At 42.4% G+C, this 21,346-nt stretch overlaps 1 protein-coding gene across 5 annotated transcripts in view; it reads left to right on the top strand.

Moving 5' to 3' along the window:
* The window catches only part of LOC143300394 (TOX high mobility group box family member 4-like), a 121,314-nt gene that overhangs the window by 96,837 nt on the left and 3,131 nt on the right, over nt 1–21,346 (top strand). For all 5 annotated transcript variants that reach the window (XM_076614023.1, XM_076614025.1, XM_076614026.1 and 2 more), the window contains 5 exons: nt 14,334–14,494; nt 15,386–15,521; nt 16,629–16,709; nt 17,965–18,141; nt 19,612–19,797. In XM_076614023.1, the coding sequence (XP_076470138.1) occupies nt 14,334–14,494; nt 15,386–15,521; nt 16,629–16,709; nt 17,965–18,141; nt 19,612–19,797 (741 nt within the window). The remainder of the gene's footprint in view (nt 1–14,333; nt 14,495–15,385; nt 15,522–16,628; nt 16,710–17,964; nt 18,142–19,611; nt 19,798–21,346) is intronic.

The raw sequence follows: 21,346 nt of genomic DNA, 5'->3' as shown, positions 1-21,346 counted from the left end.
GCAATCTTTTCAGTTTGGAGGGAAGCTTGTGTGTGTGTGTGTGTGTGTGTGTGTGTGTGTGCGCGCGCGCGCGCTGAATAGGAGATTGGGTGGTAGTTCGTCGTGTTCGTTGCTGAAAAGGATATGGTTTCAATTTTGTGTGGTAGTCGTCGTGTTCCAACATCCACCGTAGGAAACTAAATCACACTACGCACTCTTTCTGCAGAGGTTGTGGAGACTGACATAAACACACCCTGCTACACGCAACTATACCGTCAAACTAGAGACAGCCAGAAACAGTCTGTTCATCCCAGTTGTTTTCTGTGCTGGCACTGTGATAACATTCCTTCCAAACCCTTTCTCCACCCTTCTCTTCCCCGACAAGTTCTTCTCAAAGCTAACACCCTGCTGGTCCAAGTGACGTACTGCCGTGTCCCCATGTAGGTGTCTGATTACCGAGCGAACCCCCCGCCCCCGCCCCCTCACCCGCCTCTCGCTCCCCTCCACAACGGCTGGTGAGGATGACGAAGCCTCTCAGCCATGACATTCTCATGTCGGTTTAAAACATTTTTTTAATATCAAGAAACAAGGTGAAATACTGCGTTCCAATAAGAAAACTTGAGCAACAATAAGCCTGAGCTTCTGTATCGTGCTCGTTCATAATTATGTAACAAGCAATACACAAACGCAATGGCGAAAATACACACATTATTTGATAATGAAAAGAAAGTTGGAGTGCAAGACAAAACTAAACTAAACAAGAAAAACAACAACAACAACAAAACTACTATTACCGCACAACCACTGACAACAACAACAACAACAACAACAATATTATTAATGGTAATACTAACATAGTAACAACAATAATAATACACTGGAAGGTGAACATCACCTAAGGAGTAATGTACTGGGGGGAGAGAGAGAGAGAGAGAGAGATTACAGAGTGAAATCGGGGCCATTCATCATAATAAATTTGATATATTACTGCAGATAATATTTCATTGTGTATCTTTAAAGTCTTGAATCTTTTTGATAGTCCGACAAAGTCTTGCACAGTCAAGAATATGTGTTCATTCTCAAGGGAACTAGTAACTGGGTCACCTCGTAATAAAGTATTTAAGTTTGTACTATTCACAGGGAGAGTAGCAATTGTGTTCTGTCTTATATTGTTGTAATTTGGGCAGTGTAAAAGAAAGTGTTCGACATTCTCATGTCGCTTCCTTATCCAAGCTAATTTGAAGGAAATTTGTCAGAGGTTTTTCCTTCAGTCGTTTTGCTGTTGTTATTGCACCAGTCGTATAACAGATAAGCGATGTAGTGATGTATTCATGAAGTCGTGTTGTACCATTTAATGTCATGAAGATTCGTTGAATCTTCGTTTTTTTCCCTTCCCTTCAGGAGCGTCGTCTTGTTAATGTTTTTCTCACCATGGATATGTGAAGAGTGTAAAACTGGCGTTCTCTTTCACACACACACACACACACACGCTCGCTCGCGCGCGCGCCAAAATAAATCGATAAATCGATAGGTAAATAAATAAATAAATATCGAGAACGGTAAGACAAGCAGCGTTTGATTTCCGCGGGGATTTAACTCTCAGTCATACCTGGCAGGTTCATAATTTTTTTAATGACAGTTTTTATGAACGTTAGGCAGGTGGGACAGGACAGGGAGAGAGGAATACGAGACTTAAACTGATGATGGGAGGGGTAGAGAGGGTAATTGGTAGGTTTTTAATTGTTGTTGTTTTTACACTGTAAAGACTTTTAAAGTTAAATCGACCATTGTTACTGTTACAGAGTTCGGTAGTACTCAGTGTAATTACAAATCTTCTTGTTTTGCTCTTTCTTGTCTGAATTCATTACTGTGAAATACTATCAGTTTCAAATGAGAAATATTGTGTTGGCCTCATCAGTAGGTTCAGTGGGAAATTCACACACACACACACACACACACACACACACACACACACACACACACACACACACACACACTCAAATGGAGGGGTGTGGGGGTTGGAGTGAAAGTGACAAACGAGGTTGGATATGATTGCACCACTTTCAGAACTATAGGTCTGTGGAAAGTAACAAAGCATTTTGCAAGTTGCAGAATTGTATATTAAAAACTAAAATAAGAATAAAAAGATTAAGAAAAAAAAAAGAAGCTTGCACGTGCTGTTTGTACAGCAGTGGACAGTCAGACCACAACATCCACCGCGTGCACACACACACACACACACAGACAGAGAGACACACACACACACCGTTACCACCCAAATTCCTGTTATTTGGCAGAGCTACTTTGCAAAGACAAATCTCACCCGTCAAAATCCACGCCCCGAATGTGAGTGACGGGCTCAGCCAATAGGCATTAAGTACTGGCGGTGCTGGTTGTTGAAAATGCAGGTGACGGGGCCCCAAGCTGACAAAACGAACTTGGGGTGATGGGCGGGTTGGGTTGGCGGCAGGCCACGCCCCTACATGTGAGGGCTTGTGATCATCGCCTCCTACTCTCCCCTCCCAAATGATGGGGTGTGCGGGATTAACGTGGCCACCCCATTTCACTCCTTCTACACAACCAAGAGGGCGGAAGATACATAGCTGCTTTAAAAAAAAAAAAAAAAAAAAAAAAGGGTGGAGGGGGTGTTGGTGCTGGAGAGGACATTTTTTGTGGGTAGAGGGGGTGTTGGCAGCGTTAAAAAAAAAAGGCTGGGATTGAGGCGTGTGTGTGTTCAGTATGTAGTCTGTTCATTTAGCTGTGTGATTAGAACGGGAGGGGGTGGGGGGTGCTTCTGTCATGATGTGTGCCTGTCCATATAATATTCACAACGCGCGGTCGGAGTAAACTTAGTCTTTTAGTTTTTAGAATGATTTGGAAAGTTTTCATATTTTGATCAAGGGTATTTATTGTCGTTTGAAACTCGATCTGTTCTATGAATATTACATGGACAAGTTGAATGACAGAAGAAGAAGACTAACCGAAAGCAACTCCGACTGTACAGTTTTGATGTTAAAATAAACGAAAGCAGGACACATTTTTGGGAATGATACTTTAACGAATTTGTATAAATGGAACATGAGCACACACACACACACACACACACACACACACAAAGTGGTGGTGAAGTTAATGACGTACTAGTTGTGAAAACTATTTGATGTCATTATTAACAGTGATGTTTTTATGTGATTTTTGAAGAAAAAAAAAAGTTGCGACTCAAACCAGCGACAAGCAGCCTATCCCTGCCCTCTCTCCCTCCCATCCCCATCCACCAACATATAATGCTTAAAAAATGCTTACAAGTCCGTGCCCCCCCCGCACCCCCACTCCTTGCCCTCCCGCACCCCCACTCCCTCCTTCACACACACACACACACACACAAATTTCACCTTCCCTCCACCCCCAACCGAATTTCCTCACAACTTGGTGACGCCTGATGAGTTGGAGGTGGGTTTTTTTGTTTTGTTTTGTTTTTTATACTTTCTTTCTTTCTTTTTTTTTTTTTTATTTTGTTTTTAACGACCCATTCGCATTCGCCCTGGAAGGTCAACTGCCGGGGTCTCAGTGCACACGCCCCCCCCCCCCCCCCCCCCAACCCACACCCTAAACTTTTAGTCACATGGTGACCGAGCAGTAGACAGTCAACGCGCACTCTCTAATTTTTGTAACGAAAGTTTAGCGCATGCACGCAGACACAGACACAGACACACACGTAGACACAGACACAAACAGAGACACACAGACAGATGCCACATGGCAACGGACAAGAAACTGTTCAAACGCTCAGCTGGTTTTCAAACCGACGGGCTGGCAGCAAACAGTACCACAAAGCCTCTTGTCTCAAGGACTGGGGTGAACCTTTATCAAGGAGTCTTCTTTCTCTTGATATACCTTGAGGGCGTCACGCCGGTAGGTCGTTAATCTCAACTCTACCTCTTTATATGGAAAAAAAAAAAAAAAAAAAGAAAAGAAAAAGGAAAAAGGGTAGGGGTGGGAACTGCATACCCTTTCGGCGTAGTGTGAAAAGAGTTCTTCCCCCTTCCCCCCCCCCCCCCCCCCCCGACCCAACACTCCCCACTCCGGGTCCGACGAAACAGCTGTTGAAAACGAACCCTCTCCAGAGTACTTTATTATTGATATTGTTATTATCATTTTAAAGTGCAACCAAAGGGGAGGGAAGAGAGGAGGGAGGTGTGTGGAGTCGGCTGAAAAGGAAAGAGAAGAGAGGTGAGGTTACAAGAGACATGATGGACTCCACTGTTGCATGAAAACTTCCCCACACAGTTCCGCGCCCCCCCTCCCCCCTCCTCCAACTCTCACCTTCACTCCTCTCTTCCCCCCCTCTCCCACACATCCACCCACCCATACGCCCTTACCTGGCGCAGCGTTTACGTTAAGTTGATAGAGGTGCGTACAAAAAAAAAAAAAAAAAATTAAAAAAAGAAACAAAAAGAAAAAAAAAAGGTAAAAAAGAAGAAAGGTTGGGTAATAGGGGTGAACTCAGGAGAGAGTTTGGGGAGGACGTGGGGTAGGGTGGTGGGGTGGTTAGTGGGGGACTGCAAGCAGCACACTGCAGGGAAGACTCCATGCGTGACAGCAGGCAGCCAAGCATGTCAGTACGTGCGCCATGTGGTCACAATAGGGTATTGGGTCGTTAGAAATGGCTCGATTGGTCCTCTCCCCCTCGGCAAAACTTGCGGTTGTGGAGACGGTTTAGTGCAGTTTATTTTGTTTTAAAAGAGGTTGGGGGGTCGGGTGTGGGGGGTGAGGGGGGGTCTGGAGTTTGGGGAAGAATGGAGAGAAGGGATGGTAGGAGTGGAGGTGGGATGGGGGTGGGGGGGGGGGGCAGATGGGAAATGGGCAAAAACGGAGACAACGTTTTTCAAGAGCACAAGTTAAGGCACTAAATTATAGGAGGGGTGGGGGGTGTGTGAGTGATTTTGATTTGTCAGCTTTTTTTTTCTTCTCCTTATCATTACCATTATTATTACTTTTACTTTATTGATTTAACAATATTGAGTGGTATACTAAATTGAGGGGAGTCATTTTGTTTCCCGGCGAAAAAAAAAATCCGCAGGGAATGTTTTTTCATTGGCAAAAAAAAAGAGAAATGTTTTCCTCCCCTTAATTCTATTTGTTTTTAATCTTTAAAGGAGCTGATTGTGGACAGTTTGATTCTTAGAACATGAAAAGAGAATTGATCTGAAGCTGTTCGTAAAGAGCAAGATGGGGTGTAGTGTTGAAGACCTGTGTCTGTGTGGAAAGAGTCATAGAAAGAGGTAGCAGATGGTGTATGTGGTACCACACATCAGTAAAAACAGTGACAGACATCAGTAGACATATCGTGACAGACACAGACATCAGTAGACATATCGTGACAGACATATCGTGGCAGACATCAGTAGACATATCGTGACAGACACAGACATCAGGGATCAACACATACCAACAGAAATGACTGTTTATCATGTGAAGAGTGGTGATGATGAGAGAAAGAGGGAGAGAGGGAAAGGGGGCGGGGGTGGGGGGTGGGTGGGGGGGAGAGCCTGTCAGGAAAACATTGGCGGATGTTCCCACACTACCTTTGCTTGCCTTTTTTCTTTTCTTTTCGTTCTTTCTATTTTTGTCCCCTTCTTCACTTCCCCTTGTCATGTTTAAGTTTGTTTTCATTTATTTATTTCAGCATTGTTACACATCTGCCTGTGAAAAGTTTATGCCAGAATGTTTGGCCTGTTGATGTATGATAATTATAGAGAACGATATTGATCTGTCTCTCTCTCTCTCTCTCTCTCTCTCTCTCTGTGTTATGATGTATTATTCAAGAGAAGAAAGAACAGGATATTTATTATCTCTCCGTGCTTCCTTTTCACTCTTGTCTGTGTGCGATCATAAAGTGTGTGTGTGTGTGTGTGTGTGTGTGTGTGTAGCCATCTGTCTGTGCTGCGCAATCTCTTCAATCTTTACCTCGTTTATCACTGATTTTATTGTCATTCCTGCTTGTTTCCTCCTCATTCACTCACACACACACACACACACACACACACACACACACACACACACACACACACACACACACACAGCCTGTCTCTTACTCACTCACTCACTCGGGCTGTTAATCGCCATTGATGGATCCTCATTTTGTTGACATTTTGCAGCTGAATCATTTTGATGTCGGCACGTTCAGAAAAATGGCCCTGCCTCATGTTGACATTAGAAGATTGGTTTTTCTAATGGCAACATGAGACAATTGCCCACATTCAGCAGGGGGGCCTTGTTGTATTGATTTTTTCCTCTCTTTCCCTCTGTCTCTTTGTGTCTTTCCCTGTTGTTTCAGTCTCTGTTTCCTCTGCTTCACACAGGGGTCTTTATCGCCCTCTCTGAATGGCCGGCATTAACTGATGTAACCTAATATTGATTGATCTTTTCCACGACTTGGGGGTGGGGTGGGGGGTGGGGGAGGGTTTGAAGGGGGTGGTGTCATTGTTGTGTTTATGTGTCTGCTTGTCTGATTTTTTTGTTTGTTTTGTTTGTTTGTTTTTTTGAGGGGGGAGTGGTTATGGGGAGGGGTGGGGGTGGGTGAGGACTTGTTAATTACTACTTGATTTGGACTTCTTTTTCCTCCTTTTTTTTTTCCCCATTTGTTATCATTAGGGGTGAACACTGTTGATTGATAATGTTCTCTGCTGCTCTGAGGACTCTTCATCTTATTATGTCCAGTGCATAGATGAAAACATGAACAGAGAGTAATTAAGAACAAAGAAAAGAAGAAAGACAAAGGAAATGGAATGAAACTGGTTTTACAGGAAGTTAGCACAAATTAGCACATGGGACATGCTGACAGCCGTATCATGAACACAACTAAGGCCTTTCACCCCTTCGGGGGTATAGGCCGTCTTGTAAATAAGCGAACTTCATAGCCCCCCTAGCCTGTGCTGTTGTGTCTATCTGGCTCCAGACAAGGCCACTGTTCTTTGTGTATGCTGAGAGATCTGTGATTCTAAGCAATTGGTGTGATGGTATTGTACTGAACTGTACTAATTTCTTTTGGTCACAACAGTTTTTCTCTGTGTGAAATTCAGGCTGCTGTCCCTGTGAGGAGTGAGTCACCGCAGTGCAGCACCACTGTTTTTCTGTTTGCAAGTGGATCTGTTTAACTTACTGTCAAAGTAGATTTTTCTTCAGAGTTTTGCCAGGGGCAACCCTATTGTTGCTGTGGGTTCTTTTACATGCGCTCTGTGCATGCTGCACACAGAAACTGGGTTTATGGTTTAATGTGAAGCAAGGAGGGAGACATGATGTCAGCTGCCTTGGCAAAGTGGTTAGTGATGTGGACTTATGGGTGGAGGATGTGGGTTGGAATCCCACCACAGGTATGTCGTTAGGGGATTTCTTCTCCTCCAGAGCTGCACATAATGTGGACTGAGATGGGAAGACTGGGGCCAAAGTTTTGGAAGTCATTCACTTCCCTGAAGCGTCTTTGAGAATGTTGCTCAGATTCCCTTTCTACAAAGGCTTTCCCTTTGAGAGACAGAAAGTCAGGGGGGTGGGGGTGGGGAATCCAGTTTGTGTATGACTTAAATCACAACACGGGCTCTTCTCACCTGCTGGATAATCATGCTGCTAGCAAAGCGTCACCATCCCACCCCACCAACTTTTGTCGTTGTTTTTCTTCTCTCCTCTTTCTCTCACATATTCACACATTTTATACATGGAAACGTAAGTATGCACACGCACTCATGTGCACACACACACAGTGACACAAAAACCTGTATGTATGCTTGCACCGCTCATGCAGGCACACATACACAGACCTGGGATGTTCTTGCATCCACACACACACACACTCTCTCTCTCTCTCTCTATCTCTCTCATGCACACATGTGAGAAAAATAGGCCAGAAGTTGTAGTCCGGCAAGGCTGTGACCTATTACTGTAGTTCTGAGCTCTTATGCCAGAAACGAGTCATTTGGATTGCAAATTGGGACAGTAACTGAATTATTGATAATTGATATGTGGCAGTCAGAGGATACTGGGAGTGGAGTGTCGCTTTCTCTCTCTCTCTCTCCTCCTCCTCCCTTGTCATTCTTTACTTTGCTGTCCCTCATTGTTTCTCCATCTTGTCTGTTTCTTTGTTTCTCCCTCAAGTATCTTTGATTCTATCATCTCTCTTCGTTTCTCTCTTCTCTCTCTCTGTTATCCATCTCATCTCTTTGTTTCTACCTTGTCTCACTTTGTTATCCCTCTTGCCTCTCTTTGTTCCCCCTTTGTCTTACTTTGTTATCCCTCTCACCTCTCTTTGTTCCTCCCTTGTCTCACTTTGTTATCCCTCTCACCTCTCTTTGTTCCTCCCTTGTCTTACTTTGTTATCCCTCTTGCCTCTCTTTGTTTCTCCCTTGTCTCTCTTTGTTCCTCCCTTGTCTCACTTTGTTATCCCTCTTGTCTCTCTTTGTTCCTCCCTTGTCTCTCTTTGTTCCTCCCTTGTCTTTCTTTGTTATCCCTCTTGCCTCTCTTTGTTCCTCCCTTGTCTTACTTTGTTATCCCTCTCGCCTCTCTTTGTTCCTCCCTTGTCTCACTTTGTTATCCCTCTTGCCTCTCTTTGTTCCTCCCTTGTCTCACTTTGTTATCCCTCTCGCCTCTCTTTGTTCCTCCGATGTCTCACTTTGTTATCCCTCTTGTCTCTCTTTGTTCCTCCCATGTCTCACTTTGTTGTCCCTCTCGCCTCTCTTTGTTCCTCCCATGTCTCACTTTGTTATCCCTCTTGCCTCTCTTTGTTTCTCCCTTGTCTTACTTTGTTATCCCTCTTGCGTCTCTTTGTTTCTCCCATGTCTCACTTTGTTATCCCTCTCACCTCTCTTTGTTCCTCCCATGTCTCACTTTGTTATCCCTCTTGCCTCTCTTTGTTTCTCCCTTGTCTTACTTTGTTGTGCCTATTGTAATAATAATTTTTTTATTTGTTTGTTTGTTTGTTTGTTTAACATTATAGTTATTATTTATTTATTTATTTATTTGTGTAAGCTTATCTATTATTTATTCACTTTTTTTTCTTTCCCTCAAGGCCTGACTAAGCGCGTTGGGTTCCTACGCTGCTGGTCAGGCATCTGCTTGGCAGATGTGGTGTAGCGTATATGGATATGTCCGAACGCAGTGACGCCTCCTTGAGCTACTGAAACTGAAACTGTCCCTCTTGCCTCTCTTTGTTTCTCCCTTGTCTCACTTTGTTATCCCTCTTGCCTCTCTTTGTTCCTCTCTTGTCTCACTTTGTTATCCCTCTTGCCTCTCTTTGTTCCTCCCTTGTCTAACTTTGTTATCCTCTTGCCTCTCTTTGTTTCTCCCTTGTCTCACTTTGTTATCCCTCTTGTCTCTCTTTGTTTCTCCCTTGTCTCACTTTGTTATCCCTCTTGTCTCTCTTTGTTTCTCCCTTGTCTTACTTTGTTATCCCTATTGCCTCTCTTTGTTCCTCCCTTGTCTCACTTTGTTATCCCTCATGTCTCTCTTTGTTCCTCCCTTGTCTCACTTTGTTATCCCTATTGCCTCTCTTTGTTCCTCCCTTGTCTCACTTTCTTATCCCTATTGCCTCTCTTTGTTCCTCCCTTGTCTCACTTTGTTATCCCTCTTGTCTCTCTTTGTTTCTCCCTTGTCTCACTTTGTTATCCCTCTTGTCTCTCTTTGTTTCTCCCTTGTCTTACTTTGTTATCCCTATCGCCTCTATTTGTTTCTAAAAAAAGCATGTCACTTGTTTATCTATTACTCTTGATAATAAAGATTTTGTCTTGTCTTTTCTTGTCTTGTCCCCCGTCCGTCACTGATTCTCTCTTCTCTCTCTCGTTGTTATCCATCTCACCTGTCTTTGTTTCTCCCTGTCATCTTTGTTATCCCTGTCATCTCTGTTTCTCCCTCTCTTGTCTCTCTTTATTTCTCCCCATCATATATGTGTGTGGGTGTGGGTGTGGGTGTGGGGGGAGTGGGGGTGGTTGTGCATTTCACACACACACACACACACACACACACCCCTACCTTAGCACAACAGATATTCTTTTCTGCACCAAAGTACATGTTGAAAAAAATTACAAGGTGTGGCTAATAAAGCACATAAGCTTGCTTTGGTGATCCAGTTCATGCTTCAACTTAAAAAAATACACAGAAAATTGAATATTACCCTTTGAAGATCAGATGAAACTTGCATCAGCAAAGTATGTCTTGAGAAGTACAACAGTCCAAAATGAAGTATTGCCAAGAAAAGTTTAAAATCAAACCTTGGTTTCCCTAAATGAGGACAGTCTATCCACTCCCTCACGACTATAGGTACTTATTCGTCTTGACATTTCTAAAACATCAATGAGGGGGTGGTTGGTTGTGCAAAAACAGGTGCAATGAATATTCACAATGCTATAAAAATTCTTTCAAAACAAAAGGACATTACAGCTGGAGAAGGTTAATCAGTCTAATATACTGACTACAACTGGATGATATAAATCAAAATGTACTTCTACAGTGACTTGCATTTGTGGTAATGCAACTACCCCCAATGCATATCATTTGTGAATGTGAACAACTGAAAACATTTTTTTTACCAAATTCATTTTCAAAATCTACAGTTCTATCTGCTTCCATTGGAAATGTTTTATATATGACAATTGATTTGTGTTTGAAATAGTTTAATTAGGATCCCCACTGACTCTCTGTTGTAATTTTACTGGTTGAGTAGTTGGTTTGTCGATTCATTTTATTCACATTTTTTTGTGATGCAAATTCAGGAGAGAGCTTTAACTCATTTACATGCAATTTGCATACATGCTGTCCTCAGCAGCTGAGTATGTGTGGCAGCCCCTGTACATGTTGACACAAAGATGTGGTCAGCAACATAAACATCACAGACATGCATGTTCACACACACACACACAGAACACTTTTTAATGCAGTTGACAAATATTCCATCTCCGTGTCCTTTTACCAGAAAATAAACCCCTCACATTAACACAGTAATGTAAGTTTTTGAAGTGAAAACATGGAAGGTTGTTTGAGACCTGTGTGGCCGAATGAAGGGCTTATTTACCTCCAGCCCTGTGTTGATGCAGAGATAACATGCAGCTGGCTTCAATCAGAATGAGAAGTAAACATACCCCAGCCACTGCTGTTATCTCTAAAAGCAGAGAAAATGAATTCAAAACAAGGGGATGAGGTCTTTTCTGCAATAGCTTTTGCAGTGTGTGTTTGTATGTGAGAGAGAGAGAGAGAGAGAGAGAGAGAGAGAGCACACACACACACACGCATGCATGAGAGTCAGAAAGGGAGATTTTTTTAATGTTTTATTGATTTTGTTTCTGATGTGTTCAGATTGGTGAAATAATGCAAGCAGTGGGATGTACTACAGAGTTGTGTTGTGTCTCAAGTTTTGACTAAAGAAAATGAAGAAAAAGGTCCAAATGTATTTCAGGTATCATGCTTCATGCATGCATATTATATAGAATGTTTTCTTTAGAAGAACAAAACAGCTTTACGGTTTTTCTTCTTTTTTTTAAAATAATTAAAAAAAAAAAAAAGAATTTCTATCTGATAACTACTGCCCTTTTGAGGAGGAATTGAAGAAGTTATGATCCATTGAACCCACCAAATACATCTCCATTGTATGTTGACAGGTGAAACTCAAGGTTGGTGCAGGAGTCACGGAAGCTTGGAAAAGTCATGGAAAAATCAGAGAACCATTTCCATGGCTGAAAAAGTCTGGAAAAATCAGAGAACCATTTCCAGTGCTGAAAAAGTCTGGAAAAATCAGAGAACCATTTCCATGGCTGAAAAAGTCTGGAAAAATCAGAGAACCATTTCCAGTGCTGAAAAAGTCTGGAAAAATCAGAGAACCATTTCCATGGCTGGAAAAGTTTTGGAAAAATCAGAGAACCATTTCCAGTGCTGAAAAAGTCTGGAAAAATTGGAGAACCATTTCCATGGCTGGAAAAGTTTTGGAAAAATCAGAGAACCATTTCCATGGCTGGAAAAGTTTTGGAAAAATCAGAGAACCATTTCCATGGCTGAAAAAGTCTAGAAAAATTGGAGAACCATTTCCATGGCTGGAAAAGTTTTGGAAAAATTGGAGAACCATTTCCATGGCTGGAAAAGTCTGGAAAAATCAGAGAACCATTTCCATGACTGAAAAAGTTTAGGAAAAATTGGAGAACCATTTCCAGTGCTGGAAAAGTCTTTGAAAAATATGTTTTGTCCTCCAGGGGTCTGGAAAAGTCTTGAAATTTTGATAAAACCCTTGACTAATACTATTAAACAAAGCTTAATTCATTTAGAAAAAAAAGAGAGAAAATTTAATATGGACACCAGGATAAACACTGATCTTTTTTGTCAGCGTTGTTGAAGAGGATTTAAAAAAAGGCTTTGTGTGTAGTGTGAAAGGTTTTCAGTCTGGCCTGGAGGAGGTCTGGAATTGAGTTTGGTCATGTCTGTTGGAACACCGCACATTGCACACTGTGCAGATCCATCCATACGATAAATGATGATAATGATTAGCATTTATATAGCACTTACCTGCGGCTCTTAGTGCATTTAACAATGCGTCTGGTGTGAATTAGACACAGGACTACAATTAAAGTGTTACAGTAAAACTCACCAAAACCACTTGTTTTGAAAACAGTGTGTAACATCACTCATAACACACACCTCTATACACACACACACACACACACACATACACACACACCTCAACACACATACAATGCACAAAATGTATCAGTCCCTGGTGTATCTATTAGTCTTTCAGTTCCACCATCAATCCTCCTCAGTCTATCCATTCAGTTCCACCATCCATCCACCCTCCCCAGTCTATCCATTCTGTTCCACCATCCATCCACCCTCCCCAGTCTATCCATTCTGTTCCACCATCCATCCACCCTCCCCAGTCTATCCATTCTGTTCCACCATCCATACTCCTCAATCTATCCATTTTGTTCCACCATCCATCTTCCTCAGTCTATCCATTCTGTTCCACCATCCATCCTCAGTCTATCCATTCTGTTCCACCATCCATCCCCACTCTATCCATTCTGTTCCACCATCCATCCACCCTCCCCAGTCTATCCATTCTGTTCCACCATCCATCCACCCTCCCCAGTCTATCCATTCTGTTCCACCATCCATCCATCCTCCCCAATCTGTCCATTCTGTTCCACCATCCATCCATCCTCCCCAATCTGTCCATTCTGTTCCACCATCCATTCATCCTCCCCAGTCTATCCATTCTGTTCCACCATCCATCCTCCTCAGTCTGTCCATTCTGTTCCACCATCCACAATCTATCCATTCTGTTCCACCATCCATCCTCCTCAGTCTGTCCATTCTGTTCCACCATCCACAATCTATCCATTCTTTCCACCATCCATCCTCCCCAGTCTATCCATTCTGTTCCACCATCCATCCACCCTCCCCAGTCTATCCATTCAGTTTCACCATCCACCCTCCCCAGTCTATCCATTCTGTTCCACCATCCATCCATCCTCCTCAGTCTGTCCATTCTGTTCCACCATCCATCCATCCTCCTCAGTCTGTCCATTCTGTTCCACCATCCATTCATCCTCCCCAGTCTATCCATTCTGTTCTACCATCCATCCATCCTCCCCAATCTGTCCATTCTGTTCCACCATCCTCCTCAGTCTATCCATTCTGTTCCACCATCCATCCATCCTCCCCAGTCTATCCATTCTGTTCCACCATCCACAATCTATCCATTCTGTTCCACCATCCATCTTCCCCAGTCTATCCATTCTGTTCCACCATCCATTCATCCTCCTCAGTCTATCCATTCTGTTCCACCATCCATCCATCCTCCCCAGTCTATCCATTCTGTTCCACCATCCACAATCTATCCATTCTGTTCCACCATCCATCCTCCCCAGTCTATCCATTCTGTTCCACCATCCATCCATCCTCCCCGGTCTATCCATTCTGTTCCACCATCCATTCATCCTCCTCAGTCTATCCATTCTGTTCCACCATCCATCCACCCTCCCCGGTCTATCCATTCTGTTCCACCATCCATCCTCAGTCTATCCATTCTGTTCCACCATCCATCCTCAGTCTATCCATTCTGTTCCACCATCCATCCTCAGTCTGTCCATTCTGTTCCACCCTCCCCAGTCTATCCATTGTGTTCCACCATCCATTCATCCTCCTCAGTCTATCCATTCTGTTCCATCATTCATCCACCCTCCCCAGTTTATCCATTCCATCCATCCGCCGTCCTCAGTCTATCCATTCTGTTCCACCATCCGTCCTCCCCAGTCTATGCATTCTGTTCCACCATCCATCACCCTCCCCAGTCTATCCATTCAGTCGTTCATTTCCATTTCCAGCTGGTGAACCTGAAGCGGGCGGCAGCAGGGGTGACGATGGTGGTCAGTGCTCCTGCAGAGCCCAAGGAGGTCACACCACCTCCCAAGCCAACTGCCAGTCCCGTCAAACGCCAGCGAGGTGGCAAGAAGAAGAAGAAGAAGGATCCTAATGAGCCCCAGAAGTGAGTGGTGACTGTGTGTGTGTGTGTGTGTGAGAGTGTGAATGAGTGAGGTGTGTGTGTATGAGAGTGAGTGAGGTTAGAGAGAGACAGACAGTGTGTGTTGATCAATGTTCATCCTTTCACAGTTTGATTGGCATTTTTACATAACAGATAATTGATTGGTATTGTCACTTCACAGATTGATTGATTGGTGTTCTTCATTCCACAGACCACTTTGGGTGATCAGCCCTGAAATGGCCTTTTGCATTTGGCTGGGCTATAAGTAGCATGATCTGATTTTCTTAGACCAATTATTGATTGATTAGCGTTTGTCATTTCACAGACCAGTAACTGATTGATTGGTGTTTGTCATTTCACAGACCAGTAACTGATTGATTGGTGTTTGCCATTTCACAGACCAGTAATTGATTGACTGGTGTTTGTCATTTCACAGACCAGTAATTGATTGACTGGTGTTTGTCATTTCACAGACCAGTAATTGACTGGTGTTTGTCATTTCACAGACCAGTAACTGATTGATTGGTGTTTGTCATTTCACAGACCAGTAACTGATTGACTGGTGTTTGTCATTTCACAGACCAGGAACTGATTGACTGGTGTTTGTCATTTCACAGACCAGTAACTGATTGACTGGTGTTCGTCGTTTCACAGACCAGTAACTGATTGACTGGTGTTTGTCATTTCACAGACCAGTAACTGACTGACTGGTGTTTGTGAAATAACTGATTGACTGGTGTTTGTCATTTCACAGACCAGTTATTGATTAGTGTTTGTCATTTCACAGACCAATTATTGATAAGTGTTTGTCATTTCCCAGACCAGTAATTGATTGACTGGTGTTTGTCATTTCACAGACCAGTAACTGATTGATTGGTGTTTGTCATTTCACAGACCAGTGTCGGCATACTCCTTGTTTTTCCGAGACACCCAGTCGGCCATCAAGGGACAGAACCCCAGTGCCAGTTTTGGAGAGGTGTCGAGGATTGTGGCGTCCATGTGGGACGGTCTTGACCCCACGCAGAAAGAGGTGAGGCTTGAGGCTGGAGATGGGTACAGTGCCAGTGAAAAAAAGTGTGTGAGTGTGTCAATAGAATACTTCAATGTCATGAAATCTAAAGGTTTAAAAGACATCAACTATGTGTGAGTGTGAATAGAATACTTTATTGTCAATAAACTTAATGGTTTAAAAGACATCAAGTGTGTGTGAACAGAATACTTAAATGTTATGAAATCTAAATGTTTAGAAGACATCAAGTGTGTGTGACTGCCAAGAGAATACTTTAATGTCATTAAATCTGAAGGTTTAAAAAGAGCCCAAGTGTGTGTGTGTGAATAGAATTTTTGTCATGAAACCTAAAGGTTAAAAAACCCATTAGACAATACATATAAGATATAAGCCCAGGTTGTGCAGAATATCATGAAATAGATGAGTTGTGTGTGTGTGTGTGTTGTTGTTGTTGTTGTTGTTGTTGTTCTCAATCTTGCATCTATATACTAAGAGTGATATCAGAGGAGAAAAGGTATTTGAAGGTGGAAGGTGGGTGTGGTATAAATTGGGAACTTTGTTTGGTCACATCCACGGGAATCCTGTGAAGAAGAAAGTAGTATTCATCTCCTTCTTCTGCGTTCACTCGTATGCACATGAGTGGGCTTTTACATGTATGACCGTTTTTACCCCGCCATGTAGGCAGCCATACTCCGTTTTCGGGGGTGTGCATGCTGGGTATGTTCTTGTTTCCATAACCCACCAAACGCTGACATGGATTACAGGATCTTTAACATGTGTATTTGATCTTCTGCTTGCATATACACACGAAGGGGGTTCAGGCACTAGCAGGTCTGCACATATCGTAAAAATCTCCACCCTTTACCCACCAGGCGCCGTCACCGTGATTCGAACCCGGGACCCTCAGATTGAAAGTCCAACGCTTTAACCATTCGGCTATTGCGCCCGTTGTATTCATCTCCATTGTGTTGAGGGTCGTACCTGGAGGTCTGATTGACTGGTGCTGAATGAAGTACATGTAGGTATTGCTGGGTGTGGGTGGGTCACAGGTATTCCTGAGCACATGCCTGCCTGAAAGGATCTCCTATCTCCTCCATGGAAAAAATATGAGGGTCGGGTGTTTTGCAGGTGTACAAGAAGAGAACGGAGGTGGCCAAAAAGGAGTACCTCAAACAGCTGGCTGCTTACAGGGCCAGTCAGGTGTCCCAGGTGAGAGAGACACACCTGTGTGTGATGCCTGTTTTGTGGGGGTGCATGTCGTGTGTGGATGCGTGTGTTGTGTGTATACTGAAGAACCTTATGTACCTCTGTGTGTCCATCTTTTTTCTTCTCCTGACCTGTGACCCTTTTTTGTGAATGTCCTTGACCCGCTCTGTGCTCACATCTCTGCCTCTCTTTGCTTTCTCTGCTGAACAGTACTCATGACTTCTTCTAGCTTTTGCTTTCACCTGCACTGATATTTCCATTGGTCACAGCTCCTTGAGAAGAACCTGTGATAAGAAAGATTAGCATTTCTTATCAAATGGAGTCTTATTCGCAATCCACAGTTTTTAACAGACTTTATCCCATTGGTCAGTTTGATTAACTCAGCAGTACTGTTTGGTTTTATCGCCATAATTTAGTCATCACATGTCTCTCATTGTTCTTCTCATTGGTTTTATCGCCATAATTTAGTCATCACATGCCTCTCATTGGTTTTATCGCCATAACTTAGTCATCACATGCCTCTCCTTAGTTTTATCGCCATAACTTAGTCATCACATGCCTCTCATTGGTTTTATCGCCATAATTTAGTCATCACATGCCTCTCCTTAGTTTTATCGCCATAACTTAGTCATCACATGCCTCTTCTTAGTTTTATCACCATAACTTAGTCATCACATGCCTCTCATTGGTTTTATCACCATAACTTAGTCATCACATGCCTCTCATTGGTTTTATCACCATAACTTTGTCATCACATGCCTCTCATTGGTTTTATCGCCATAACTTAGTCATCACATGCCTCTCATTGGTTTTATCACCATAACTTAGTCATCACATGCCTCTCATTGGTTTTATCACCATAACTTAGTCATCACATGCCTGTCATTGGTTTTATCACCATAACCTAGTCATCACATGCCTCTCCTTAGTTTTATCACCATAACTTAGTCATCACATGCCTCTCATTGTTCTTCTCCTTCTCCTCCTTTAAACAGGAATTGGGTGAAAACTACTGGTTAACATGTTGTTTTTTAAATGCAAATGATAAAAAACATTCTTTCATTTATAAAACATTAACGTCACTCAGTCTGTCGCATTTATAGTCTGTGTACACATTTGCGTGAGTGAAACGACAAATTCTGCAGACATTCATCAGCTGAAATGGAAACGTTTGTTAGTTGATCGGCAGTAGCTGACGACAGCGGGGTATTGTTTCTGCCATGTAATATTGATGTTTTCATTTCCGGTCGTGGGGCAGTCGGCGGCGGAGGAAGCGAGCAGTGCACCAGCGGCGGTTGAGAAATCCCCCTCCCCGCCCAGCGTCCAGAACATCACGCTCAGCCCCCCCCACACCCAGCCACCCACCACCATGGCCAGCATGCAGATGCAGCAACAGCAGCACTTGCAGCAGCAACAGATGCAGATGCAGCAACAGGTTTGGGAATTAATGGATTGGCTGATTTGTTGGGCCGAGAAGTGATCAGCTGTTCTTTTTTTTTTTCTTACAGTGTGCATGTGTGGGCATGCACGCCTGTGCAGTTATTTAGTGTGTATACGTGCCTGTGCACATAAGCATGTGATTTTGTGTGTTTGTGTTTGCACCTGTGTGTGTGTGTGTGCGTGTGTGTGTGTGTGCATTTGTGCTCTATGATGATCCTTAGAACTACTGTTGTTATTACTGTATTTGAAATATTGTCTAATTTCTATACATGTTAGTGTGTGGTATTTCTTCTTCATATGTATATTTTTTTTTTATTACTGTTACTTAAGCATTCATTATTACTGTTTACACATACCTTTCTTTTTTACTTTCACTTTCTTTTAAAAAAACAACAGACAGAGCATTGAGCATAATATCATTTTGGGTTATTATACATACCAATTTTGCATTTGACAGTGTGGTCTGAATTGACACTGTCAGTATATATATATATATATATATATGTTGCTGATAATCTGGAAAATCCTCAAATAATTAAATGATTTTTAATGCATACATACACATTTGTAAATGTCAAAAGTTCAAAGATTGTGGCTTTTTTTTTCAGTTGCTGTTTTATTGTCTGTGATTGTAGTCTTTATTTGTGTCAGTTTCTTTGCTGGTGGTGGTAGGAAAAGGTGGAAAACTTTTTTGCTGGCCAAAATCTGAAAGAAAAAAACAAGAAAAAAAAGCAGGTAGAAAATGGAAGAGTTGAGACGTCCCCAGTAGATGCGTTCTGTGGGATTCCTCCTGGATTCCGTTGACTGTAACCTGGTATTCCACAGTGACCAAGCTTTTATAGAACGCAGGAACGTTTTCTCAACAGTCACTGACAAGACTCTTGTCTTGCACAGTTATTGATTTTATTTATTATTATGTGTATTCACTATTGTAGGTTATTTGTCATGGTTTATTCATTGAAATGTATATAAAATTGATATAAGATATATCTATCTATATTGTAGGTTATTTGTCATGGAAATTATACAAATAATGAGGCCAGGAGACGATATGATTAACAAGTAGTAAAGAGCGGTAACTGTCTCCATTACACAAGGTACACAACTTCAGGTCAGTGATGCTTACGCTACCGATTCAGCTAGCACACAGATAAATAAAAGATACATTGGAACAAACCCAGACACTTCCTCGAAAAAGGAAGCGCTGGGCCTGTCCTTATACCAATTATTTGACATGTGCACACAGCAGCAAAGACAGAAGAAATGTGCAAACACAAATTAGCTTTTATTCAAGACTGGCATAGCCTCTTTAATCCTGAATAAGCCACACAGAACACATGGACAATACAGAACAGATACATGGTTGCCTCGGTAGTTTATCCACTGGAAATTATACAAATATTTGTCATGGTTCATTATTGTAGGTTATCTGTCATGGTTTATGTGTTTCAATGTATCCCAACAGACGGTGCAACAACCCATGATGCACCAGTCACCACCCCAGTACAGCAATGCAGGAATGAACCAAGGGGAGATGACTGTGCCATCGTACAACCAGCCAGAGTTGTCTCCCTCACAGCAGCCCCAGATGGACCCGGTACTGTCTGCTGCCCATGACAGTGGAGTCTTCCCTCCGAACTCCATGCACCAGGTACTTTGTTCCTTCTTTTGTTTAACATCTGTCACACCTCTGTGATTTTATAATCCACCGCATTCCCACCCTTGCCTCATGTCATCACTACTTTCCCTATTCCTCTGTTGTTAGTTTGTGTACAAAGAAAGATCAGTTACAAAGTAAAACAAATGAAATAGTCAGCCAGTAAAATTAAAACAAAGAACCAGTGGGGTTCCAGATTAAACTCTGAACTATTTCAGATAGTCATATAAAACATTTCCAATGGTAACAGATGGAACTGCATTTTTGTAGTCCGAAAGCGCAAACTTTTCATTTTATCCAATAAGCACTTGTACACAAGATGGTAGCTCAAAAGCTCTGAATGCTTTGGGCGCAGCAGGGTGAGTGGCTGATCATGACTGTTCAAGATTTTCTAACATGATAGGTCAGATAAGATGTTACTATTACACACACACAGAGCCTTAAAACACTTTGATGAATTTATCAGCACTACGTTTGTTTCTCCTTGTCTGAATGTTGTCTTGACAGTCTGTCTGAACTGGTTGTTGTACTTCGTAAATGTGTACACAGCTGTAAGAAATGGAATATCCACTCACTTCAGTGGCGTGCTTTTGATGCAGTGTGGTCAGGTTTTGGTCTGTCCAAGTTCATGCACTCAGTGTTAGGCTTTCAGACTTTTAGTCTATTGGGCTGCCCCCAGTGCTTGGTGATGTATGTGATTTATTCAGAGTAGGGAGGGGAGTGTTTAAAGTTGGGAAAATTTGTAAAGAAGGAAGAGATGGTTATTTGATGTGTTCCTCTTTATATCATCACCAGTTTCATGCAGAATATTTTTCATTATTTGTTAAATACCCAAATGAGTTTACTGAGTTGAGTTTTAATGTTTTCTTCATCAAAAGCAGTGAATGTATTGCTATCATTGTCTATTGTCCATTCCTTAGTTGGGGTTACAGGATGAAATTTTGATTCAGTGTGATACTTACCTTTGTGCGTGTATTGATTATTTCTTTGATTTCTGTTTTGGGAGTGTTTTTAGCATGAAATAATGGATGTATTTACGCATGTCTGAATTCACAGTGCTTACATGGAACTAACTTCTCACACTGTGGACTAAAGAGCCTAACATCAAATGATAGACCAGCAATAATACACACTGACATACAGCAGCATGTGGTGATATGCATTAGTAAGGATAAATCTGACCACCCTACAGACTGCAGATCAAAAAAGTGCAAGATATGCCTCACACACACAATTACACAGAGAGGATAGACACATCACACACAGGTAGGTGTGCATGGTTAAACATACATGTGTTCTTTAACCATCATTCCCTCTCCTTCCGCCCATCCATCACCCCACCTTCACTTCTCCTCCAGCCCCTTTATAATATTGTTTTATCCATCTAATAATCTCACACACACACTCTGTCTCTCTCAACTCAACTCACTCACACACACACACACTCACTCTCAACTCACTCACACACACACACTCACTCTCAACTCAACTCGCTCGCACTCACTCTCTAGCAATTCAACTCACTCACACACACACAACTCAC

The sequence above is a fragment of the Babylonia areolata genome, chromosome 26 (genome assembly GCF_041734735.1).
Source record: "Babylonia areolata isolate BAREFJ2019XMU chromosome 26, ASM4173473v1, whole genome shotgun sequence".
NCBI lineage: Eukaryota > Metazoa > Mollusca > Gastropoda > Neogastropoda > Buccinidae > Babylonia > Babylonia areolata.
This window is presented reverse-complemented; position numbering and strand designations above follow the sequence as displayed.